Source organism: Purpureocillium takamizusanense, chromosome 7 (genome assembly GCF_022605165.1).
Source record: "Purpureocillium takamizusanense chromosome 7, complete sequence".
In the NCBI taxonomy this organism is placed as follows: domain Eukaryota; kingdom Fungi; phylum Ascomycota; class Sordariomycetes; order Hypocreales; family Ophiocordycipitaceae; genus Purpureocillium; species Purpureocillium takamizusanense.
This window is the reverse complement of record NC_063074.1, coordinates 2,034,062-2,057,410: the sequence shown is the minus strand read 5'-3', so window position 1 is coordinate 2,057,410 and position 23,349 is coordinate 2,034,062. Positions and strand designations below refer to the sequence as shown.

At 59.4% G+C, this 23,349-nt stretch overlaps 7 protein-coding genes across 10 annotated transcripts; 4 read left to right on the top strand and 3 right to left on the bottom strand.

Annotated features, from left to right (window-relative positions):
- Positions 1 to 2,050: 2,050 nt before the first annotated feature.
- On the top strand, positions 2,051 to 3,253 carry JDV02_007928 (uncharacterized protein; the record flags this gene model as incomplete). Its single annotated transcript, XM_047989477.1, has 1 exon — positions 2,051 to 3,253. One exon carries the CDS (start codon positions 2,051 to 2,053, stop codon positions 3,251 to 3,253), a length of 1,203 nt encoding a protein of 400 aa, XP_047845479.1.
- A 1,054-nt stretch (positions 3,254 to 4,307) lies between these two features.
- On the top strand, positions 4,308 to 9,464 carry VPS15 (Non-specific serine/threonine protein kinase). Of its 2 annotated transcripts, XM_047989475.1 has the most exons (2): positions 4,308 to 4,752; positions 4,812 to 9,464. In XM_047989475.1, the coding sequence occupies exons 1-2, from the start codon at positions 4,539 to 4,541 to the stop codon at positions 9,212 to 9,214; spliced, it is 4,617 nt and encodes a 1,538-aa protein (XP_047845477.1). In that variant the 5' UTR covers positions 4,308 to 4,538; the 3' UTR covers positions 9,215 to 9,464. The 2 variants fall into 2 exon arrangements, with proteins under 2 accessions (XP_047845477.1, XP_047845478.1); XM_047989476.1 differs by having other exon boundaries at positions 4,308 to 9,464.
- A 300-nt stretch (positions 9,465 to 9,764) lies between these two features.
- LEA1 (U2 snRNP complex subunit) lies at positions 9,765 to 11,605 on the top strand. The gene is made up of 4 exons (XM_047989474.1): positions 9,765 to 10,144; positions 10,307 to 10,347; positions 10,421 to 10,681; positions 10,801 to 11,605. Exons 1-4 carry the CDS (start codon positions 10,066 to 10,068, stop codon positions 11,149 to 11,151), a joined length of 732 nt encoding a protein of 243 aa, XP_047845476.1. The 5' UTR covers positions 9,765 to 10,065; the 3' UTR covers positions 11,152 to 11,605.
- JDV02_007925 (DNA-directed DNA polymerase) lies at positions 11,323 to 12,954 on the bottom strand. Its single transcript, XM_047989473.1, has 5 exons — positions 12,601 to 12,954; positions 12,373 to 12,480; positions 12,214 to 12,299; positions 12,049 to 12,139; positions 11,323 to 11,943 (listed from the first exon to the last, which is right to left on the bottom strand). The coding sequence occupies exons 2-5, from the start codon at positions 12,434 to 12,436 to the stop codon at positions 11,582 to 11,584; spliced, it is 603 nt and encodes a 200-aa protein (XP_047845475.1). The 5' UTR covers positions 12,437 to 12,480; positions 12,601 to 12,954; the 3' UTR covers positions 11,323 to 11,581.
- Positions 12,955 to 13,232: 278 nt separating this feature from the next.
- On the top strand, positions 13,233 to 16,249 carry GEF1 (glycerol ethanol, ferric requiring protein). 2 transcript variants are annotated; one of them, XM_047989471.1, is made up of 4 exons: positions 13,233 to 13,587; positions 13,648 to 14,028; positions 14,090 to 14,157; positions 14,232 to 16,249. In XM_047989471.1, exons 2-4 carry the CDS (start codon positions 13,812 to 13,814, stop codon positions 16,200 to 16,202), a joined length of 2,256 nt encoding a protein of 751 aa, XP_047845473.1. In that variant the 5' UTR covers positions 13,233 to 13,587; positions 13,648 to 13,811; the 3' UTR covers positions 16,203 to 16,249. The 2 variants fall into 2 exon arrangements, with proteins under 2 accessions (XP_047845473.1, XP_047845474.1); XM_047989472.1 differs by having other exon boundaries at positions 13,233 to 13,663; positions 13,747 to 14,028.
- On the bottom strand, positions 16,225 to 17,720 carry JDV02_007923 (uncharacterized protein). Its single transcript, XM_047989470.1, has 3 exons — positions 17,215 to 17,720; positions 16,985 to 17,081; positions 16,225 to 16,896 (listed from the first exon to the last, which is right to left on the bottom strand). Exons 1-3 carry the CDS (start codon positions 17,538 to 17,540, stop codon positions 16,303 to 16,305), a joined length of 1,017 nt encoding a protein of 338 aa, XP_047845472.1. The 5' UTR covers positions 17,541 to 17,720; the 3' UTR covers positions 16,225 to 16,302.
- A 316-nt stretch (positions 17,721 to 18,036) lies between these two features.
- Positions 18,037 to 23,163, bottom strand: NTE1 (phosphatidylcholine and lysophosphatidylcholine phospholipase). 2 transcript variants are annotated; one of them, XM_047989468.1, is made up of 3 exons: positions 22,677 to 23,163; positions 19,717 to 22,622; positions 18,037 to 19,538 (listed from the first exon to the last, which is right to left on the bottom strand). In XM_047989468.1, exons 1-3 carry the CDS (start codon positions 22,988 to 22,990, stop codon positions 18,175 to 18,177), a joined length of 4,584 nt encoding a protein of 1,527 aa, XP_047845470.1. In that variant the 5' UTR covers positions 22,991 to 23,163; the 3' UTR covers positions 18,037 to 18,174. The 2 variants fall into 2 exon arrangements, with proteins under 2 accessions (XP_047845470.1, XP_047845471.1); XM_047989469.1 differs by having other exon boundaries at positions 18,043 to 19,538; positions 19,717 to 23,163.
- Positions 23,164 to 23,349: the final 186 nt, after the last annotated feature.

Genomic DNA, 23,349 nt, shown 5'->3' with positions numbered 1-23,349 from the left:
CAGTGGGTTGGGAACTTGGGACTCGAGTCGCGGCTCCACAGAGGAGAGTCCCTGCGACCGCGCTCCACGCTCCCCCCCCTCCTTCTGGCTGCATCGTCGGCAGCCCATGCACGCACAAGGGTCGCACAGGGCTCCATTGGACGGCCTTGCTGGCCCTGGGGTGGGAGGGATGATTGGAGGTGTCTGCTTGGGCTTCGATGTTGCTCCCATGCTCTCCGCCCCCCTCGCCCGCAGCGGCGGTCGTTTTTCTCGTTTAGCTACGCAACGGCCTATTCGGTAGGGCACGAGCGCTCCGTCAAACGATAACACCTCAAGACTCTCCTCAGGACTTTCTGTCGCACTGCATAGCGGCAGCGATGGCGCTGGACGTGAGGGCTTGGCTTGAAAGCGTGGACACTGGGTTCTGGTGCCATGACCCCGCTAGTGGCTACGAAGTGCTATAAGGGTTGTTCCAGTTGGCGACGATAATAAGGTTCCAGTCCAGTCCTCGGAGCCCATAAACAGCTGGCACCTAAGCAACACCTGCGGTACGATGGAAGTAGGGCGTGACGGAACAGGACCTGAGGTGGCTGTAATTATCTGATAGTAGTTAGTAAGTTAGTTACGGGCCTTGCTGTGGAGTATCAGTAGACGGGCACCTGAGGTGGTGGCTGGAGCTACCTATTGCGTGCGCGCGTGGTGCCGCAGTTCGTAGCAGCAGCAGCAACATTCACTTCGATGGGGTGGGCTGGAGGAGGGCAACATGCAACCCGGACGGGGAGCCAGCCCGGGCGCCACGGTTTGAAATATCATGGCATCCCACCCACCCTGTTGTGGCCGAGCTTCTCGCCCTCACTCTTTGCTTCTTCATCCGCCCACTCACGCGCACGACAGTGCGCTGCCCGGTGTCCTTTCAGCAGCGGAGAGGGAACACGGGGGCTCGCGCCCGCCCGCCAGTGCACTCCAGCACTCCGTACATCGCCCTGAATTACACGTCAGGTCGTACCTACTTACCTCAATACATTGTCAGGAGGGTACCTCGTACGCGGACCGGAACCCTTGCCCAAGGTACTTTGCATAGTCGCAGTACTTGGTAGATCCAAGGCCACGATTACAGTACGCACACCCAATGCATCCCGACCTGATACTTCTTGAGTGCTTTGTACAAGAGGTGCTCACCTCCAGGTACTTTCTTAGGGGTGCTGTCGGCAGGAACAATACGCTCGACCTTTTTTTATAGTCTCACCACCCACAACCACGGCAGTCACAGCCGCCATCGCCGCCGGGAACACGGCGGTCCGACAAAACCACACAAGTCAGCCCGCAAAGCATCCATCGCGACTACCTCCACGAAGTAGGTTTGCGTCACCCTGTCTGGACCCGACGTTGCTGGCCCCAAGTCTCCTCCCCGGCACCGCGCCGCACTGCACCACAGCAGCGCCCGGCACCGCCAAGCATTAGTAGCGCCAACGTTCCGAGGCGTCCAACCAGGAGGACCCCGCAGAGCCCTGCCAACCCGCCGAGGCCAGACCCTCCAGATCCATCCGGCCCCCCCGACGGGTCGCTCTCCCGCATCCGCCCCAGCGAGCTCCCACGCCCACGCTAGCGCCTCTTGCATGAGACGAGGCGAGGTGAGCTGTCGCAGTGGAGGCACCCTCGCTCTCTCTGGCTGGTCCCTTTTAAACCTCGCTAGTGCCGTGCGACTGCACGCGCACAATCGCATCCGTTTCAGCCTTCGTCTTTGACAGACGCGACACTGTCTCGAATTGCTTCCCTCTTTTGTGCCTCCGTCTCATCGGCTCTGCGAACACCGGCGACGGCCCCGAAAGACCCTTCCGAAGCTCCGTCCCTCCGCCGGCCCAAAAACCTTGCTTGAGCATGCTCGCCCGATAGCCGGCGCCGAGAGACACCCCAGTTGACACGACACAACGGCCACCCGCCTTGACGTGGCGCATTTCCCTCAATCCAGCACCTCGCCTTCTGAAAATCAGTGCGTTGGGTGCTACGCGCCCAGCGCCCCGTCACGATTCCTCCCGAGACGGCCTCGTCGCGGGAGAAGGACCCGCGCGAGATGGCCATGGACGCCCTCAAGAACCTCACTAACAACATCCCCGACTGGCAGCGCCGCCTCGATGATCTAAGCGGCCAGATCGATCGCCGCCAGGCTGCGCTGGCCGCCCTCGGGGGGCAGGAGTCCAATAACTCGAGCGCGAGGTCGCTCCGGAACAAGGGCTCGTCCGAGTCGCTCAAACCAAAAGACGACGGACCTATGCACACGGGTACCGACGACACGAACATACCAGTTCCCCAATTCGAGGAGAGGCAGCAGCAGGGTGACATGCCCCCTCCCCCGGCCGCTCCATTCCCTTCGAGCCCGGAAAGTGAAAATCGCGCGGCTCTGCATAAGCATGCGAGAGAGGCCGTCCAGGCTGCGCACTCTAAAGCCCAAGGCCAGACGAGGAAGAAGAGGCGCTCAGATTCAATGGCCTCGGCTGACGGGCCACCCACCACATACCGTACGAGGAGCATGATCATCGTCTACTACGATAGCTATGTACAGGGGTTTTTCGACGAGCTCGTCCGCTTTGTCTCGACCAGCCGGAACCTCATGCGGAAAGCGCGGATGGCCGCCAGGGTCGCCCAGATCAAGCGCATGGCTGAGATGGAGATGCCCGATGACGACAGCAACCCTGGAGACGACAACAGCATGACTGACGGCCTGCCATCCCTCCGATATATGAGCACGCGGAGGCTCGGGCCCATGCCCGCTTCAAGGTACGGCAGGTTGGGCGGCATCATCGGCGACAGCCAGCCGGCCGACATCTACGAGACTCTCGATAAGGGCCTCGAGTTCGTCCAGTGCACGTGTGAGCACGGTGCGCATCAGTTTTTGAGGGACGCAGACTGCGAGGAGGAGATCAACAAGATCCGTGCACGGATGAGCGAGGTGTTGGCGGCATCCACGCAGGAGATGGAGCGCGTCCAACGCGAGGAACCTGAGTTGGCCGCGGAGTCTGGAGAGGTGAACAAGCCACGCGCCAGGCGGCCCATCAGTATCAGGAGAGACATGCAAAAATTGGAGTCGGACTCGGACAAACAGCCCGGCAAGCTTGCGGCTGCCAGCGTCAAGATGGAGCCCGAAAAGGCGCCGGCCATCGAAGCCATCAACACCCTCGAAGTCGACGCCACTTTGGATGCGGACGAGGCCATTGAGGATCTGATGCCCAAGCTCCAGTACCGCTCGACCAGGCAGATGCGCAGTCGGGCCCACTGAACTGGAGTATGTCGGTCCCCGGCGCCAGAGCAGCATCACTCCATGATTTCCTGTGGCGTTGAAGACTGTTTGGCCACCTCGACCCTGCCCTCCCAGCACAAACAAACGGCCATATTTCCTTTTATTTGTTCGCGGCTGTACGGAGTGGCCTTCATTTAAGCGGCATTAGCAGAGGCGTTACATGTTGGGTATTTGACGCATGATGGTGCCGTGTACAGCGAAAGGGGAGGACGACGCCGTGTCCGGTTGATTTGACCTGTGCATAGAGTCATGAGCGCGCCGAGGGTATCGTGGGCGCTTGGCAATCATGCAGCATCACGGTCGAGACCACCTTCTACCGTTGTCGGGCTTCGATTTGATGCGACGGGCGCGGTCACGCACCGATGGGACAGGCCGGGCCAATGCACATACGCCAGACATACGACTTGGTGTGTTCTGACCCGGCGTGAAGGGTTGAAGAGCCTTATACTAGTCATACAAGTTGGACATGCATGGGTCTGGGATTGGTGACGTGCTTGACACGCAGCGCCGCCTAGCAAGTCCTTCATGTACAGTGAGGGGAGCCTCTAGGTAAGGTAGCCCATGGGCTCGGGCTATGTCAATGGCGATTAGTAGGGGTGTCGTGAGTGATTCGGAAGGAATTGCATACTGCTACTATACGGGTACTGGGTAAGGTAGTTGCACACTGAGTGACGCGCGGTTGCAGGTCGCCCACTTAGTACTTCAATCCCGAGGTTCCATGGAAGAGGGCTTGCATAGATCCACTGGAAATGACCTGGAAAGTGCCTAAACGGAGGTGGAACAGCACCTCACGGTAGCCCGTACCTTAGCACCTACTAGGTTAGTACCTAGCACCTTAGGTTAGTACTGTAGGTATGTGCACCCCACTGTACCTAAGTACCAAGGTAGGCGCCTACCTTTAGGTCCAATAGGTATCCATATACAGCGGGGAATCGGAACTGTGCTGTGACCGGACTGAAACCTGCTAGGTGGTGACATGTAGGTCCGCGACGGAGCTGCAGCCCCCAACTCAACAGCAATGTCGTCAGTCGGCCGACAACACTCCTCCACCACTATTTTTGCCCTCGCCCTCTGCGGCGACCACGCTCATCCACCCCCCCTCTTACGCCAGTCACCGCGCAAGTTGCCGTCAAACCCACGTCCTAGCCTGCCTCGCCTTTCGGGCCTTGTCAACATGACGGCGCCCTCGGTCACCCTTAATCGGTAGCTTGCCCCTCGGACATCACCTCGACGTCGACGCCTCGGCCTCCCCCCAACCGTCGCCATGGGTCAAGGTTTCTCCCTCGCGACGCCGTCAGCCGGATCGGCCGGCATAGATATTGCGCAGCTACAGGACGTGCAGTACGAGCGGAGCATCGGTAACGCGCGTTTCATGAAGAGCATTCGTGGCCGTCACGAGAACGGTGTTGTGCTCGTGAAGGTCCTCGTCAAGCCCTACGCGGAGGTCAAGCTCGACGAATACAAAAAGCTGCTCATACGTGAGCTGCCGCCCATCTTCCTCCATCGTGGCTCGAAACGCCCGACTGACATGCCGTAGAACAGCGCAAGGCTTTGGCTACCGTCCCCAACGCTCTAGGGTTTCAGAGGATCATCGAGACGGAGACGAACGGATACCTCGTCCGCCAATTTCAGTACAGCTCATTGTACGATAGGCTGAGCACCCGACCCTTCCTCGAAGACATAGAGAAGAAATGGTTGGCGTTTCAGCTGCTCTGCGCCCTGCGCGACTGCCACGCCCGCGACATCTTCCATGGCGACATCAAGGCCCAAAACGTGCTCGTCACGTCCTGGAACTGGTTGTATCTGACCGACTTCTCCGCTCCATATAAGCCGGTGCTGTTGCCCGACGACAATCCCGGCGACTTCTCCTACTTCTTCGACACGTCCGGCCGCAGAACCTGCTACATCGCCCCCGAACGCTTCTATGCTGCTGGCGATGTGCCACCTCGCAAGGCTAAGATGACGTGGGCCATGGACATCTTCAGCGCCGGCTGTGTCATCGCACAAATGTTTCTCGAGTCGGAAATATTCAGCCTCGCCCAGCTGTACAAGTATCGCCGGGGTGAATACGACCCTGTCATTACCCACCTGAGCGTCATCTCAGACAAGGACGTCCGCGACTTGATAGCTCACATGATACAACTTGACCCGGAGAAGCGCTACTCCGCCGACCAGTACTTGGAGTTTTGGAAAGGCAAGGTTTTTCCTACGTACTTCTACAGCTTCTTGCACCAGTACATGGAGTTGATCACCGACCCGTCGTCTGGCAATAACCCCATGTCCGGGTCGCAGAAGAACATGGGCGAGTCTGATGACCGCATAGACCGTGTCTACTATGATTTCGACAAAATCTCTTACTTTCTTGGGTATCAGCCCGAGAAGCGACTATCTGGTGCTATGCCGGCGTCGTCACGCCTAGGCCTGGGCCACTTCCCCGTTCGTCTGAGCATACCAAATCACGAGCACTCGGTTTCCGCGGATTTGGAGCCGCCAGAAGACGACGGAACGCTGATATTTCTGACACTCATCGTGTCTTCGATGAGGACGACTGCGCGCGCCTCTTCGCGCGTGCGGGCGTGTGACGTCCTTCTGGCTTTCGCCGAGAGACTCACTGACGAGGCCAAGCTGGACAGGGTCTTACCTTATCTCATGACACTTTTGCGCAAAGAGGAGACGGACATTGTCATCGTGTCCGCGATTCGTACTATTACGCAGCTTCTCCAGCTTGTGCGCGCGCCGACGCCCATCAACTCTCGTGTCCTGGTTGAGTACGTCTTGCCGCGCATGGAAATTGCGCTGGGCTCGCGACAACGGATCGCTAGCCCTTTGGTCAGAGCGACATATGCCTCATGTTTGGGCAGCTTAGCGTCGACAGGGCAGCGCTTCTTGGAAATCGCGTCCAGCCTTAGGGCCGACGGCTCGATGCCAATGACGGACCCCGAGGTCGAACCAGGGGCCGAGGCCGAGACCAACTTTGAGAGCGTCTTCGATAGTGCTGGTAGAGAACTTTTCGACATTCTAGAGGGCCATACGAAGCAACTGGTGGAAGACCCCAACGTGGACGTTCGCCGCGCGTTCCTGGCATCCGTCCCAGAGCTCTGCATGTTCTTCCAGGAGCACTCGAATGACATACTCCTTACTCACCTCAACACTTACCTCAATGACCGCGACTGGACATTAAAGTGCGCTTACTTCGACACCATTGTCGGCATCGCGGCGTTCATTGGCAGCACGAGCCTAGAGGAGTTTATGCTTCCCCTCATGGTTCAAGCGCTGGCCGACTCGGAAGAGTTCGTGGTGCAGGCAGCGTTGCACTCGCTGGCGCAGCTCGCGGGGCTGGGCCTGCTATCGAAGCCCAAGATATGGGAGCTGGTTGATCTTATCGGCAGATTCACTATGCATCCCAACATATGGGTCCGCGAATCGGCGGCAGAGTTCCTGGCCATGTCGGCAAGATTTCTAGCGCTCGCGGATGTTCGTTGCATACTGATGCCTCTGGTGAAGCCATATCTCAAAGTTGACATGTTGCCCGAATTCGGTGAGCTCCATGTGTTGGATGCTCTCAAGAAACCCATCTCTAGGGCCGTCTTTGAGCAGGCCATCACCTGGGCCACCCAAGCCGATCGAGGTGTATTTTGGAAGCCGCTGCAGAAGCTCCGGTCGCTGACCCTCGCCTCTTCATTGACCGTAGCTGGTCGATCGTCAAAGGACCTTAGCGCAACGTCACTGAGCAAGATTGCCCGGAACGAGGAGGATGAACAATGGCTTGATAAACTGAGGAATCTAGGTCTCAAGCAGGAAGACGAGCTAAAGCTCCTGGCTCTCCGAGAGTTTATCTGGCGCCTGAGCAAACAAAAGGTACGGGATTCATCATCGGGAGAGCCAGCAAGCTCGAATGGTTTCGTTTCGTTGAAGAGCCTCGGCGTGACGCCGCAAACCGTCTTCTTCAATGACGCGCCTCTGCGAGATCCGTCGGTCGAACCGGACCTGGACTCTCCATCAGGACCCTACACTATTGCGGACGCGCTACTTGACGCTTCCATGACGATCGACGAGACTCTTAGCAAGAGGAGGAGGACTGCGCTGAACAAGCAAATGGGTCGAGTGCAAAGTGTCGGCCCTCGGCCAACGCCGGCCTCGCGGCGCCTCTTGTCGCCTGACGGCAGCGAACGGGCCAGCTCGCTGCATTCCGGGAGGGGCTCATCAATTGGCCGTGGCGTGGGCAATGATGAACCGTCTCTCCAGGACGGTTCCTATTCCTCTAGGAGAGCGATACGGCATCAAGCGAGTGCCTTGAGTCTTCTAGATCGCAAAGATGGGAGCAAGACTGTTGCAGAAACAGGAACTAGCGATACCAATGCGTTTGGGGAAGTTGAAGGCCCCTTTGTACAAAACCCATCTGCGCCGTCGGGCCCTTCGCGGGGAGAGGAAGAGAGACGAGCGCCGCCCAAGTCAACGAGGCACACGTATGAAGGCACCGACCCGAACATTCAACGCATGCTGGACAGGATGTATGTCGACAACTTCCCCCGCGATGTCTTGGACTTCGGACCAATGGTGCAGCCTATTACTAGTGGCAAGAACCGGGTCGTCAACATGCAGCCAACAGAGGCTCAATGGAGGCCAGGAGGTCACCTTGTGGCAACTTTTGGAGAGCACAAAGGCCCGGTAAACCGAGTCGCTGCATCTCCCGACCATGTCTTCTTCGTCACAGGCGGAAGCGACGGCACGGTCAAGGTCTGGGACACGGCAAGGCTCGAGCGCAACATAACTCACCGTTCCAGGCAGACACACAAGCACGCCGACGAGGCCCGAGTGCTGGCCCTCTGCTTCGTGGAGGACTCGCACTGCTTTGTGAGCTGTGCCAGCGACGGGAGTATACACGTGGTCAAGGTAGACACAGTCACCGCCAGCGGCGTCATTAGGTACGGCAAGCTTCGCGTCGTGCGCGAGTACTTGTTGCCGGAAGGCGAGTTTGCAGTATGGTGCGAGCACTTTAGGCAAGAAACCTCGTCCGTCCTCGTTGTCGCCACGAACCGATCCAGGATCCTGGGCATCGACCTTAGGACGATGGCTGTCCTGTACGAGCTGGAGAATCCGGTCCACCACGGGACCCCGACCTGTTTTTGCATTGATAGGAAACGCAACTGGCTCTGCCTGGGCACATCACACGGCGTCGTCGATCTGTGGGATCTTCGGTTCAAGATGAGGCTCAAAGGATGGGGTGTTCCGGGCAAAAGCTCCATCTACCGCATGTACATCCATCCGACCAAGGGACGCGGCAAATGGGTGTGCATAGCTGGCGGTACCGGACAAGGAGAGGTGACGGTGTGGGATCTGGAGAAGACGACCTGCCGAGAAATCTACCGGACCAGCGGGGCCAAAGACGGCCCAAAGGGCTACAGCGCGTGGGACGTGGACGAGGATAAGCCCGAGGGCATGCTGGGCAGGTTCGCCACGAACCTGGAGAACAGCGACGTGGCCAACGTGGATCGCGGGGTGAGGGCGATGGTGATAGGCACTGGATCGGTCGAGGATTCCCGCGAGGTGCGTCACGCCTACATCGTGACGGGAGGCTCAGACAAGAAGCTGCGGTTCTGGGACATGAGCCGCATCGAGAACTCAAGCGTCTACAGCGGCCTGCAGCCCGAGGAGGCGCAACCCACCTACACAGCTACCACCCCCTCGACGGGCGTGATGCTCAACACGGAAAAGGCTCCGCGTCATGCCGGGCAGGGAGCCAGCGGAGGCAACGGAACGGCAGGCAAGGGGAGGAGCGCAGGTGGTGGGCGCCCGCCGCGGTCGACGGTGATTTCGATGCAGCAGCAGCAGCTCCTGCAGTCGCACCTGGACGCGGTTTTGGACATGGCGGTGTTGGAGTATCCGTATACGATGAGCGTGTCGACGGACCGGTCGGGTGCGGTCTTTGTCTTTCAGTAGGCCTGGGAGGCTGTGGAGTCCGACACGGAAGATGGGAATGAGTCCGATGGGGAGCTTGTGAGCGGCAGCATGACGGAATCGCAGATGCTGGAGCAGTGATGAGCGTGCTGGCCGGCTGTTAGACTTGGAGTTTGGAGTAATACCCGCAGCGTAGATGAGCTTCCCTTGGCTCGTTCGTTCGACTATGACAGCTGAGCTGTTGCTCGCTGAACAAGGCGCTGTGCCACAATTGAACTCGGCATCATGGCCATTCTGGTCTTGTTACGCACATGTGTTAGTTGAGTGGGCAGCCCGTCACTCGCTCTGACAAGTGGCCGCCGGTGTCGCGGCGGGGCGATGAACCGTGACGCATTTAGTACCTTGTTGGTAACTAACCTTGAAGTTAGGTGGAGGCCCCACAGTGTGGCTGCTCGCCTCAGGTAGTGGGCGTGGCGCCCCGGACGGCTGCGTGGCTGCCTCTATGTGCTAGCTGGAGCCGGTGCTCGCGGCTGCACCAAAAGTGCCCGCGCTGGTGCGCCAGAGACCTGAAATTTCCCTCTGCCTCGCGCGAAGCACCTCAGCCTTGTCCATCTTGAACCAATCACCCACCATCGAAGCCAAAAAAGCAAGAAAGCAGACGCAACACCACGACGACATTTGCGCCTGGGGACTCTGCGCGCCGCCGAGTCGCCTGCGAACACAAACACGATCCCCCCCAAACAATACCTCGTCTCCCGCAGTCGGCCGCACGCGCGCGCGCCCCCCCCCCGGTCCGAACAACCTCTCCCGCCGCTCCTCCTTACCTCTTTCCCTTCCCTTCCGCCGCGGTGCCGGCTGCTGCCCGGCCGCCGAGGTAACCCGCCGCCGCCGCGATGAGGCTCACCGCGGAGCTCATCCAGGACTCCCTCTCCTACCTCAACCCGCTCAAGGAGCGCGAGCTTGATCTCCGAGGTGCGTTTCCAACGAAAAGAGCAGATGCTACACGCAGGAACTTTGATTGTTCCTGTACCGTTCCCTCCAACACCCCCCCAAGAAGAAGAAGACAGAGAAGAAGAAAAAAGAGAGCTTAAAGAGTTGATGCGAACGTTTTCCCCGTCATTGCCCGCGGAACAGGACAGAGAATCCCTGCCATTGAGAACCTAGGCGTTGCTGGCGTAAGTTTTGTCTCTCATCCCCCCCCGGCTGGGGTTCTGCCTGCTGACCTGGTTTGCCTGTGCCGTCCCGCAGCCCCACGATGCCATCGACTTCACAGACAACGACATCCAGGTGCTGGGCAACTTCCCGCTGTCGCCGCGCATACAGACGTTGCTGCTGGCGCGCAACCGCGTCGCCAGCATCCAGGTGGGCCTGCCCAAGGCCATACCCAACCTAAAGAACCTTGTTCTGGCGTCCAACAACATCGCCGAGCTTGCAGACCTTGACGTGCTGGCCAAGTTCGCTCGCCTAACGCACCTGGTCCTCGTCGACAACCCCGTTACGAAGAAAGAAGTGAGTTGCTACGCCCCGCGCCCCCCTCCCTTCGTCTTGCTCCGTACTGCCTGCCTGCCTCGCAATCCCATGGGCGGTGTGATGTGCTGACCAAAGCTCCCCCATCGTGGGGTGTCTAGCACTACCGGTATTGGGTCCTCTGGCGCTGCCCGACCGTGCGGTTTCTCGACTACGAAAAGGTGAAGGAGGCAGAGAGGGAACGCGGACGCGAGCTGTTCGGCACGGAGGAGGAGCCGACGGCCCTGGCCACGCAGATCATGCACAAGAAGACCAAGACGCTCGAGACCCGGGCCAACGGCGCGGCCGCGCCGTCAAAGCTGTCGCGGATCAAGCTCACCGAGGAGGAAAAGGCAAAGCTGCAGGAACGCATAAGGAACGCGACGAGTCTGCAGGAGATTATTGCGTTGGAGCGGGAGCTCAACGAGGGCCGGCTACCGTCGGGCATCCAGGGCGATGCCATGGAGGAGTAGCAGGCCCGGACGGGACCTTTCGCCGTGACGGCGAGCACTTGGCGATGACTGTTTTTTCACGCTCGGCGTGGTCAGGGATTATGGTATGGCTTTCACGACTATAAAAGGGTCTGGATCAGGAGGGGATTGATCCGATCACGTCACCGACTTCTACCAGTGGAAGAAACTGCTGGTGCGATTACATAGTGACAGCTACGGAAAACGGCACTTGATATTCTAAACTCTTTGATTTGCTGTCGGGGGGTCTTGTGGCACCAGATGTGCCGCCTTCTGACAGCGCAGGCCCCTGAAGAATCCCACGAAACTTCTGCCGTTCCGAAATGCTGCTTCCATCGACTGCTCTGGTTCAGCGCCGACAGTCGATGCGACCGACGCATGATGTGACTGAGTTGAGCAATCATCTCCCACCGGCCCTCCCCGACTCCGGTTCCTACCCCGACATATGTACGTCCCCGTCGCGGGCTCTCGCGCCAGCCGCCTGCCGCATCTCCAACTCCAACTGCTCATTGGGGTCATCTGCTTGTGCCGAAGCTCTGTCGTCGCGCAGCGCCACGCTAAAGGCTGTGCCGAGGCCGCGTGCGCTTCCATTGCCGTTCACGGCGGCCAAGCCGTTGGCATGCGGGTTAGAGCGCCGGCGGTGGGTGCCGTTGTCGGCGGCGGCAGGGGCCGTCTTGTCACCACGCATGCGGGCTTGAGCCTCCCGCGAGGCCGCCGAGACCTTTTTGAAGGGGATGGTCTTGGGGGCGACGTCCTCTAGGAACTCGAGGTTGTCCTGGTGCGCCACGGCGTTGGCTGCGGCGTGAGGCGTCAGCGGGAAGAAACGGGAATATGAGCTGGTGCCCACCGGCGATGAGAAGCCATGGTGAGTCGGGAGATAGGATGGAGACGGAGACACACCAACGTCCTTGTACTGTATGTTGCGACGGGGCTTGCGCTCCGTCTTGGCTTGATTGAGGGCTGCCTCAGCGAGGTGTTGAATAAACATCTCCTGCGACAGCATCAGCGCGGTGTCCGCCTCTGCGAGCCGGGGGGGCTTGGGGGGGGGGGGGAGGGGGGTCGTACAGTCGCGCAGGTGATTACAAAGGCGGCGTTGTTGGAACACTGGACGACGTCGCGGTCTTGAGCAATGATCTTCTTTACTCGAGAAACTGCCAGGGGGAGAGGGGGGGAGGATGCGTTAGCGGCGAGATGGTATCACAGGTGCGGCGCGTAGGGCCTTACGGGGGAGCTGAGTCTGTCCGGTGGGCTCCTTTCTCGGAGGGATGGCGGTGGTGTTGTAAGGCATGGTGAGACTCAGGACACGGTGGATGTGGTGGCTGCGGTGGCCGTCTGGATAGGCCTTTTGTCAGGATACTGTGCAAAAAGCCACAGCCGAGAATATGAACAATCCGTTCTTCGCCTCGGCGGCTGGCTGCCGTTTCCCAACGAAGCAGCAGATGTTTAACTTACTTGTACGATTCCCGGTTTGACGACAGTCTCAAAACCCCCGCTGGCGTCGAGTCGGCGTGTAAGTAGGATGAATATTCGTGAAGTGAAGCGATACCGTGGCAGGAAGACAATGAGGCGCCCGGATCAACTGAGCCGTCCGTCCGCCGGTCCCTTCTTTGGATATATCAAGACCGAGAGGCAGTGGCGCGGGTGCGCTGCGGGAAGGTTTCCTGTCCAGTCAAGGTAGGGGCCTGCGGATGCTGATAAGATGGGGGAGATGATCGAGGCAGGGGGTTGCGTGAGGCGAATTCGGCGGTTGGATGCTTGAGGAGTTGAAGAGTCGGATGCGTGATGCTTTGACGCGCTTGAGGTTGGAGCCGCGGACTCGATGCAACCACTAAACGCGACTCCCCTGCCAGTTTTGGGGCAGCAGCTGCCACAAGGTTTCAATTGTGGGCAACGCAGCACGCCTGGGTACCCGCTGGGCGCAGGTACGTATAGTACATGGTAGTTGCCGCAGGGCCAGTCGCTTGGCTCACCACTCCACTGGTACTAGAACCCGGGCTTAGAAGCACTGCCGGAGTCGGGCAGCCTCCACTGTACGTACCAGCTCCAAGAGGCGCGGCGGGTTACCTGTACTTCAGCACTTCCATTGTAGCGGTGCGAGTAGCTTGTACACAACACAGCCCGGGCAGTCTGCATTGCAGTCTGCATTGCGACACCATCACCAATCCCACACGCAGTCGACACCCCAAGACATCACGACGACACCGCACGACCACAGCGACTCGCGCGCGTACCGCATGCCGCCATGGTCTGCCGGCCGGAGCCATGAACTCACAGTCGACGACGTTTGCCCGCAGCCCGCACCGGGCCCGGCGGCCGTCGATAGCATCGCGCCTGTCCTTTGCCGCGTCCACGGCTGAGCAAGGCGAGGCCGGCGCCGGCGCGTCTGCCCCCGCCGAGCGCCAGATCCAGGAAGAGATTGCCGAGATCAAACGATACGAGGTGAGCAGGGCTGCCGTCATCTCGACGTTCCGCGTGCTAACCAGCATGACCGCTCTCAAGGACTTTACAACGATAGGTTGGCGACTCCCCCGATCGATCGATGCGTGTGGCACGAAACCCACGAAACCCCAAGTTGACTGACGCATACGCTGCCACCAGACTGGGTCCAAGATGCGGCGCGCGAGCAGGCGAGGCGCAAATCGCGCAGGAAACGCGCGGCGGGCATGTACGAGCGCGGCCAGCCCGGCTGGCGATATCGACTCTGGGCCTCGTACGACGCCGCCCAGGGCTGGATCGTCGTCACCATCATCGGCGCCGCCATTGGCCTGAACGCGGCCTTCCTGAACATTGTCACCGAGTGGCTGTCCGACATCAAGATGGGATACTGCACGACCGCCTTCTACCTCAACGAGAACTTTTGCTGCTGGGGCGAGGACAACGGTGAGCGTTCCAGGTGACAAACGTCGTGTCGCGGGTTGCACTGCTGACGCCCAATACCAAGGCTGTCCGCAATGGCATCGATGGACGGGTTTCGGGCCGCTCAACTACATCATCTACATCATCTTTGCCGTGAGACCTGCCCCTCCTTGCCGAATCGCTGCACCACCGGCCGCACGCAGCTCTGACCTACCTGTTTGTTGCAGACCGTCTTTGCCTTCACGGCAGCCACCCTCGTCAAGTCCTTTGCCCCCTACGCCGCGGGCTCGGGCATTTCCGAAATCAAGTGCATCATCGCGGGCTTTGTCATGAAGGGCTTCCTCGGCTTCTGGACGCTGGTGATCAAGTCCGTCTGCCTGCCCCTCGCCATCGCCTCGGGCCTCTCCGTCGGAAAGGAAGGCCCCAGCGTGCACTACGCCGTGTGCACCGGCAACGTCATCTCGAGGCTGTTCGCCAAGTACCGGAGCAACGCATCCAAGACGCGTGAGATCCTGAGCGCCTGCGCCGCCGCCGGCGTGGCCGTCGCCTTCGGCAGCCCCATAGGCGGCGTGCTCTTCTCTCTCGAGGAAATGTCCAACCACTTTCCCCTCAAGACCATGTGGCGCAGCTACTTTTGCGCGCTGGTCGCGACAGCCGTTCTCGCAGCCATGAATCCCTTCAGAACTGGCCAGCTCGTCATGTTCCAGGTCAAGTACGACCGAGACTGGCATTTCTTCGAGATACTCTTCTACATCATCATCGGCGTCTTCGGCGGCCTCTACGGCGCCTTTGTCATGAAGTGGAACTTGCGCGCGCAGGCCTTTCGGAAAAAGTACCTGTCCAAGTACGCCGTTCTGGAGGCGACGCTGTTGGCTGCTGGAACGGCCATCATCGCCTACCCAAACGTCTTCCTTCGCATTGACATGACGGAGAGCATGGAGATTCTCTTCCTCGAGTGTGAGGGCGCCGAAGACTACCAGGGGCTATGCGAGCCAAACAAGCGCTTCTGGAACGTCGTGTCCCTCGTTCTGGCCACGGTGTTGAGGATTGTTTTGGTCATCATTTCCTACGGCTGCAAAGTCCCTGCGGGCATCTTCGTGCCATCCATGGCGATCGGGGCTTCTTTTGGGCGCACCGTCGGCATCATTGTCCAGGCCATGCACGAGGCGAACCCGCAGAGCGTCTTCTTTTCCGCTTGCAAGCCGGACGAGCCGTGCATCACCCCAGGCACGTACGCCTTCCTGGGCGCCGGAGCCGCGCTCAGCGGCATTATGCACATCACCGTGTCCGTAGTGGTCATCATGTTTGAGCTGACGGGCGCGCTGGACTACATCTTGCCTACCATGATCGTCGTCGGCGTTACAAAGGCCGTCAGCGACTTGTTTGGCAAGGGGGGCATCGCGGACCGCATGATCTGGTTCAACGGCTTCCCTTTTCTGGACAACAAGGAGGAGCATAACTTTGGCGTGCCCGTGTCACACGTCATGAGGACCTCGGTGGTCTCTCTGCCCGTCAGCGGCATGACCCTTGAGGAAATTGAGCTCCTGTTGGCCGACGACAAATATCAGGGGTTCCCCATTGTCGAGGACGCCAACTCCAAGACGCTGGTGGGCTACATTGGCCGAACGGAGCTGCGGTATGCCATTGACCGTCTGCGCCGAGAGCAGCCCATCAGCGGCACTTGCAAGTGCGTCTTTGCGCCTCCGCCCGCCCTCAGCTCGGTCACGCCGGTAACGCCAACCGTGACCGTCAACACGGACTCCATGTCGTCCACGACGCTGGACTTCAGCCGCTACGTCGACGCGACCCCAGTGACGGCCCACCCGCGGCTGCCCCTGGAGACGGTGTTGGAGCTGTTCCGCAAGATCGGGCCCCGCGTCATCCTGGTCGAGTACCACGGGAAGCTCAGCGGCCTTGTCACGGTCAAGGACTGCCTCAGGTACCAGTTCAAGGTGGAGGCGGCGGAGAGCCCCAAGGACGACCACCGGATCCTCGAGGGGCAGGAACAGCTCTGGGGCGTCCTTCGTAGGGCCGGAAACTGGGTCTCGGGCCGTCTATCGAGCGCGTCGGGAGGTAGGATACGGCTTAGCGGCCAGTTCGAGGACGCCACGGGCAGCGGCCGGGTCGGCGGGGCGATTTTGGATGGGGACGAAGACGTGGGCGACGAAGGGGGGGTCGAGCTGGAAAGCAGACGATAGACCTTCATAATGACACAACTTGCCGCGACTGCTCCTGGCCATAGGAGCCAAACCCATATTATGATATCGTGCTACAACGGCCTGCCAGGCTCTAGATATGCTAACGTCTGTCCGCCTCGGTTGAGAGATCGCCCAGGTCTATCATGTCTTCGTCTACTGGCTCCTTAGCAGATACACCCTCCTCCTCTCCTCGCAACAGCGCCTCAGCCTCTACAAGGCCCGCGGCCGGCACAGCACTAGCGTCCACGTCGACGTCGCCATCGCTGTAGGCGCTGTCGGCGGCGCCGCCGGGGGGGTGGCGGCCCTCCCGGGACTTGGACTCGTCCTTGCGCCCGACGATGACATTGCCGGCGACGAGCATGGCGGCGCCGGCCCACCACAGCGGCGGGAGGGCCTCGGAGAAGATGGCGAGGCCGAGGAGCGCGGTGAGGACGAAGTTGGTGGACGTGTTGATGATGGAGACTTGCGTGGTGGACGTGCCCTTGGCGAGCGCGGCGGTGAAGAGAGTCCACATCTGCGTCAGAAGGAAAGGCTCTTGCGTCAGCTGACTGACTTTACGAGCAAGCCAACAACACCAGACACAACGGATGAAGATGGCGAGACGAGAAAGATGCCGGCGGAGTGGAGTGGGGAGGGGAGGGTAAGTGTTACTACTTACAACGCCGTTGAAGGTGAGGTTCAGGGCGAAGAAGATCTATGTGCCGGGAGCAGAGGTCAGCGACACGCGGTCCCTCATCGCCAGAGGGCAGGGAGGGGATTCGGGACGGGGGGGGGGACCGTACGCCACGGACGGTGACCTCGACGACGTTTTCCGCAGAGGACAGGCCCAGGGAGGACGCGATGCTGCTGGCGATGCTGGAGGTCAGGCCAGTGGTGGTTCTGTTACGCGAAGAGAGAGAGACACACACACGACGTCGTCAGTTTAAAATTCTTCAACAGCGACGGAGGTCCACGCGAGAGCAGAGAGAAAGAGGAAGAGAGAGGCGTAACTACCCAGGGACGGGCAACTCACAGCTTGGCGAAGACGCCGTTAAAGGCCGCGCAGGCACCGCTCGCGATGGCTAGCATCATCCATTGCGTGCGACCGCTCCACGACGGCCCCCGCAGGGGGCTGCCACCCACGCGGAGCTCCGCGTCGGGCATACCGTCCTCCTCCACGCCCTTGTCGCGTCGTCTACTGCTGTTGCTGCTGCTGCTGTCGGCGGCGGCGGCGGCGTCGTGATGCTCAGGCTCTGCTGCTGCTGCTGCTGCTGCTGCTGCTGCTGTGGTGGTGGTGGTGGTGGTGATGGCGGGCTCGTCACCAGCTCCAGCACGGCCGCCGCGGCGCTGGCGGACCATGGATGACGGCACGGAGGAGTGAGGGAGAGCAGTGAAAGCAATTTGCGGAACGGGGATCACACGAAAACGAGGGTGATGGTCCTCGTACGTAGAGTAATTGGCTGGTTCGTAGCATGGGCACTGGGCAACGGAATAGGATACGCGCCCGGTGGCTCCGGCACTGGGTATCTTCCCGTTGGGATACGAATGTAGTTTAAGGGGTAGGAAGGTTGTTGCTCCACTGGGCTGGCGCGGAATGCGGCACTCTGGCCGACTGGGTGCGCGGGGCTTCCCGCCCGGTTCTACAGTGCATGCACGCTGGGCTTGCTGGATCGCCTAATGAAGCAGAGCGCCAACAACCGCTTCACAAGCAACATGCCAGGCAAGCGATACGACATCGTCGAAGATGAAGTCGCGGACCCTGCGCCCATGCATGAATTGAAGACGTCGTCGGGTCAATTTCAGAATCGCGTCGTGGCAAGAGACGTCTACGTGTTCATCCTCGCTCTATCTGTACGGGTTTCATCAGGGGCATCTGTATTCGTAACCTCGTGGCTGCATAAGGCGCGTCATTCTATCAAAGTGATGCATCAATCTGGCTCAAAAGCAGCAGACGCTTGCTCTGATTCTCGCACGACCGTCTAGGCCCGACTGTCTAGATACTCGCACGCCTCGGTGCCTTGGTTCTTCGCATCGACCCCTTCGTCCCTGGTTCCTCCACCAGCGGAAGCGCGCCTTCATCCCGCAGTTTCTGCAGGAATTCTTTCCCAAACCTGTAGCCCATCTGGTACAGCTCATCGTACTTGTGGAAGTCGAGTGTCCCGTAGTCATCCACCGGCGGGCGCATGTAGATGCACCCGGACATGGTCTTGGCCCGCTCTAGCGCGTCCACGCTTGACACATATGCTAGGCGGCCTTGGATCTCTGCCAGCGTTGGTGGGTTGGGATGCGACGAGAATGGGTTCCATCGATTAAAGAACGCCCACATTCCCGACAAAGAGTCGCCATAACTCTGTGGCGTGTCGTCGTCCAAAGCGCCGACGTCAATGGCGAAAATTGTCTCCACGCCGAGGCCCCTCATGTGGGACACCGTCAAATTGTCCACGTAGCCGCCATCCAAAAGCATGCTGCCTTCGTCACAGAGCGGGGGAAGCAGGCCAGCCAAGGACATGGACGCCCTGATGTATCGCCATGCATAGCCGCTTGTATGAAACTCTGCTCGGCTCTTGCTGATGTTGGTCGTGTTGCAATAATACTCCAGCCAGAAGTCTTCAATCTGCGTGTTGCCAAACGTCTTAAAAATGCCGCGGTTGAACTCGTGCCCAGTGGTGTATGAAGCTGACGGATACGTCAGGTCTAGCGCGAACCGCCACAAGCTGGCCATGCGGCCTGCAAACTTCTTCGCAAAGCCAAACATGGGCACAACATCAGCGTGACGCGCGTACAGCGCACCGACAAAGGCACCAATCGAGGTGCCTCCGATCAGGTCAATTGGGATGCCGGCCTCCTCCAGAGCACGTATGATGCCAATCTGGCTCATGCCGCGCGCACCACCTCCGCCAAGCACAAGCCCGATGGACTTGCCACATAACCTCCGCGCGAGCCGGTGGAAGTCACTCTTGTACGGGCTGTCTGGCGAGTAGTAAGGCGTATGGTGAACCTTCCTAGAGGTGTACTTCTGAATCTCGGCTTGCAAGACTTGCACCCTTTCCTTGAGAGCTTGACCTAGCTTCTTGGAAGGCGGATGGACCGGCAACGCAGTCGTGTTAAAGGGCATCTGAATATGATAGTGCCCTCCATTGATCCACATGCGATTTCTAAGCCAGGACCTCGTCAGGCCTGACCTAGAGAACCGTTCAGTGTGGAGGAGGACAAGCATCTTGCGAGCCGTCGACTTCATTCCGAGCATGAATCGCTCGTATTCTCCGATTTCGGGGGAACCTTCTGCTACTCCTACTAGCAAAATGCTGTCGGCTTGAGTGATGCATGTTTGTGTCCACGGCGAATTAACATTGGTGTCTATAGGGTTGCTGTTAGCACACCATTCGCCGCATCTGATAAGCAGCAACAATAAGTAGAAACAGGTCAAGATCAGGAAAAAATTAGAGTTTACAAAACCATCAGCGGCAGTGCCTTTGGTTGAAAAGATTTCTCATCATACTAAACATTCGGGCATGAGCTGGTGAGGGGCGCTTACCTGCGACGTAGACGACAAGCGAATACTTCTCCTCCAAGTCCGCCAGATATTGCGACAATCTGAGCTTGCCCATCTTGTTGAAAGCATGTTTACCCAAGTGATTGAGGATAGCAGCCTGATTCAACGACGTGGCACCATTTGGAGGACCGACTTGTGCCAGGGCGTTCATCAAGCGGTTTCCAAACTCAACAACAGGCACGCCAGCGGTGACCGGGAGAATGGCGACGGTGCGCAAATTCATCGTCGACTTCCTTTGGTTGTTCACGGCACCGGAGCCTGCAGCCTTGCCACCGTTATTGGTTGGGTCATCCACTACCGCCCTCATTCTTGACGCAATGATCTTGGAGATCTTGATCGTGATGTTGGGATGCTCCTGGGCCAGGCTGTTGAACAACGTTCGCGGGAACTTGACAAGCTCTGTGTCGCGAATAGCATGTAAAGTCCCCGTGCGAGCGGTCTCAGTAAGAACCTCTAGCTCGCCGACGCTCTCGCCTTGGCCGTACTCCGCCAAAGCAGCCATTCCGCCGTCTTTCCTGTCTTCCACGAGTCGCAGGCGGCCGTTCAGGACAACGTATATGGCCTCGCTTTCGTCGCCATTGTGGTAAATGACTTGGCCTGCATTGACTTGGACCCATTCCAGAGCGAAGTCAATGTGCAGTATGAGCCGCGGCAGAATGTTGGTCAACCGTTTTGCCATGGTGAGAAGAACGATGGGATATCGGTCGACAATTCTCTCCAGCGATGCGCGCGGCAAAAATCCAACGTAGACGTCAGTCTTGGCAACGACGTCAATGAAGGAGCGGTATGAAGATACGCTGCCGATGTAGCCGGCCAGGCCGCCAGGCTTCACCAGTGCGACGGTTCGGCGGCTGGGCGACGTCTTTTGCGAGTCTGGCCAGCGTTCAGCGCCCTCGCTTTCATTGTTCTGTATGGCTGAGGCGAAGGACTGAGATCCAACTGGATCGGAGCTGGACGTCTGGAAGATGTTCTGGGACCCCTGGGTGCCGGTGGTGCTTGTGCCAATGTCCAAGAACCCGTCAATCACGTAGTACAATCCGGGGTTACGCTCGCCCTGTTCCACGAGGACGGACCCTTTTGGGAAGAAGACGATTTCCACTTCATCTCTCATCTCATGAGAGAGGATCTGAGCGTTTGGCGGAGTATGGATCGTCATACCGCCAGAGGTCAAGGACTCGGTTTCACCGTCGGCCGAGCCGTCGAACGGCCCCATGAAACCGAACGCGTTGTTCGCGTGAAATGGGCGATGTCGTCTTTGGTCCACGGTAGCCAGTCGAGGGGATCCCTCGACGGGTTCGGGCTCTCCTGAAGGCGTACCACCACCATCTAGGCCCAGGGACTTGAACATAGACTCAAGAATGGAGGTTCTAAAGATATTATCCTCGTCCACTGACTCACGAGGGTCCATGGAGATCCGTGCATGCCTCTGGGAATCAAATGGGTTGAACGACCTCTGGTCCAGGGGGCTCTGAGAATCCTTCCTTGCCGTCTCTAGCGACGAAAGCAGGGCCGCTCCGGCAGTGGCCGTACGACCGACGGGCCGTGCAAGGTGGGAATTCGCCAAGTCGCCCGGGTTTGGTCGGTGCTGAGATGCATGCTCGTGAGTGGGCGAAAGCGGGCTGTCAGACATTGAAGTCGGCCGCTGCTTGGCCATGGACAGAAGCGCGGCCTCTTTTCGCAAGGTAGTGCTGCTGGAGCGGCGTCGACGTGCGGCGCCGGCGTTGTGCAGCGCAATGCCCTTGGTCTCTTGGTCGCCCGTGTTCTTCTCACGCTCGCGATTGAATTTCTCCTTGAGCCGCATCAAAGGATCTCCACGTAGCATGTTGGGGAGCTGACAAACGGTGTATTTGATCATGCACTTTTCGGTCTGCAAGACCTCGCTGGTGAGGCCCAGATAGTTGAACGCGTGCGACAGCGTAACTCTTTGGAAGCGAGAGAGAATGACGTGTACAATGTGTGCCGTAGCCTTGGGATAGATGCGGATGAGACGACGAAACGCGCTGGCTGGAATGATGGCAATGGTTGTGTCAACTGTGGCGCGAGCGATGATGTCCGGGTGTGCAGAACTGGAGGTCATCCTGCGCGGCGGGCCGGGTCTTCTTGCTGCCTGCTGCGCCGAAAGGCCTGACGAGTCGAGAGACATTGGCGGGATCCTGGCCGTGGGCCCATTGAAACCGGCTTGGAGCTGAGCCGCATCTCCGGGCCTGATGCTCGGGTGGCCAGCACTCGCGTCCAGATGCGGCGTATTCGGCATGGACACGGGTACCAGAGGAGCTCGAGCCGCCGCCGGCGCCTCTCTCGGCGCAACGTCGTGGCGGGGACGTTGAGATGAGGATCCTCGTCGTGGTGAATCGTCCTCGCCATGTTGAAGATTCACGTCTTCCGTGAACAGGGACATGATGGAAAACAGTGACGACATGGGCGCTCCGTTGCGAACCTCGGTCAAAAGCTGGTAGCGCTGCTGATTGGGGACATGCTCCTCATCATCGGACGAGTGCGTATACGGATGGCGGTGGCTGCGGAAGGGAGCTCGCGGGTCACGGCCAGACTTGACGAAGATCTGGACGAGGCCATCTACGACAATGCAGAAGCCCTTTTCTTCCTCGAGATTGATTGTCTCCCCGGCAATTAGCTTCCGAGTCTGCATGCTCCGGGTAAGCTCGTGGAAAACGGGCCTCTCAAGGTAGCCAAAGATCTTGATGGCACTGAGGAACTCGTCTAGGTAGCTCGAGAGACCGGACTTGATACCCTCCTCGTGGGTATCAGGAAAAAGGTCGATCTCGGGTTCCTTGCGCTGGGGCTCGGGCGGGAGGCGCGAGTACATGTTGAGGATGCGGTAGCGCACGACCCAGCTCACGGCGGAGACGATGCCCACGACGATGAGCATCCTAGGCGGCCTGTGAGCGCGAGTACTTCAAGTGTGTGTAACGGTGAAGACATACAGCGTCGTGGCGTTCATGGTCACCGTCCAGCTCGTAGAGAACAGGGCGTAAAGAATCATTGGCAGATTGATCGTGGCAATGCGGATGACCCAGTAAAGGATCGTGGAGATGAGGTTGATGATGGATAGCAACAGCCAGCCAAGGAAGCCGAACCAGCCAAGAAGTCCTGACGCGCCCTGAGCAGCAGTCACCACGCCCGTTTCCGAGCTCATCGGGCCGGCAAGCGCGCTGGTCGGCGACTCGAGGGTCTGGGCAAGGCTTTGCGAAGCGCTGCCAGCGAGCCGTGCGGCCGACGATGCCATGTCAGATGCCATGGCTGCGAAGAATGCGCTGCGCAGGGGGCCAGCATTATGTGTGCGCGGCGCGTGCGGGCCGGAGGGAGGCGATGCACAGCGGCAATGGGGTTGAGGGGAGAGGGAGGAGGGCGGGAGAGGAAGGACGGGCAGTGGAGGATTTTGGGAGCCGGCGGAGAATAAATACAGGAAAGGCTGGTGGTGGTGGTGGTGGTGGTCATGGGTCGTGGTTTGTTTTAGTGGAGTACGTAGCTCCCGGAGCTGTCCCTCAAAACTCCTGTCCTTCCCCCACTTCACCCGACATTTGGCCGAGCCCGCCAGCATGTGCCAGCGCCGGCGGAGGATTGAAGCTGCAGGTGAGCCCCGCCAGGCGTCGTAGG

Coding starts and splice junctions, on each gene's coding strand:
- VPS15 (XM_047989475.1), top strand. CDS start 4,539: ATGGGTCAAGGTTTCTCCCTCGCGACGCCGTCAGCCGGATCGGCCGGC. Junction 4,753..4,811: donor ATACAAAAAGCTGCTCATAC/GTGAGCTGCCGC, acceptor GACATGCCGTAG/AACAGCGCAAGGCTTTGGCT.
- GEF1 (XM_047989472.1), top strand. CDS start 13,411: ATGAACTCACAGTCGACGACGTTTGCCCGCAGCCCGCACCGGGCCCGG. Junction 13,664..13,746: donor CAAGGACTTTACAACGATAG/GTTGGCGACTCC, acceptor CGCTGCCACCAG/ACTGGGTCCAAGATGCGGCG. Junction 14,029..14,089: donor CTGCTGGGGCGAGGACAACG/GTGAGCGTTCCA, acceptor CCCAATACCAAG/GCTGTCCGCAATGGCATCGA.
- JDV02_007923 (XM_047989470.1), bottom strand. CDS start 17,540: ATGGTCCGCCAGCGCCGCGGCGGCCGTGCTGGAGCTGGTGACGAGCCC. Junction 17,082..17,214: donor AACGGCGTCTTCGCCAAGCT/GTGAGTTGCCCG, acceptor TTCGCGTAACAG/AACCACCACTGGCCTGACCT. Junction 16,897..16,984: donor TCGAGGTCACCGTCCGTGGC/GTACGGTCCCCC, acceptor CCCGGCACATAG/ATCTTCTTCGCCCTGAACCT.
- LEA1 (XM_047989474.1), top strand. CDS start 10,066: ATGAGGCTCACCGCGGAGCTCATCCAGGACTCCCTCTCCTACCTCAAC. Junction 10,145..10,306: donor GCGCGAGCTTGATCTCCGAG/GTGCGTTTCCAA, acceptor CCCGCGGAACAG/GACAGAGAATCCCTGCCATT. Junction 10,348..10,420: donor AGAACCTAGGCGTTGCTGGC/GTAAGTTTTGTC, acceptor GCCGTCCCGCAG/CCCCACGATGCCATCGACTT.
- NTE1 (XM_047989468.1), bottom strand. CDS start 22,990: ATGGCATCTGACATGGCATCGTCGGCCGCACGGCTCGCTGGCAGCGCT. Junction 22,623..22,676: donor ACCATGAACGCCACGACGCT/GTATGTCTTCAC, acceptor CAGGCCGCCTAG/GATGCTCATCGTCGTGGGCA. Junction 19,539..19,716: donor GCTTGTCGTCTACGTCGCAG/GTAAGCGCCCCT, acceptor GCAACCCTATAG/ACACCAATGTTAATTCGCCG.
- JDV02_007925 (XM_047989473.1), bottom strand. CDS start 12,436: ATGCCTTACAACACCACCGCCATCCCTCCGAGAAAGGAGCCCACCGGA. Junction 12,300..12,372: donor CGGACAGACTCAGCTCCCCC/GTAAGGCCCTAC, acceptor TCCCCCTGGCAG/TTTCTCGAGTAAAGAAGATC. Junction 12,140..12,213: donor TTGTAATCACCTGCGCGACT/GTACGACCCCCC, acceptor ATGCTGTCGCAG/GAGATGTTTATTCAACACCT.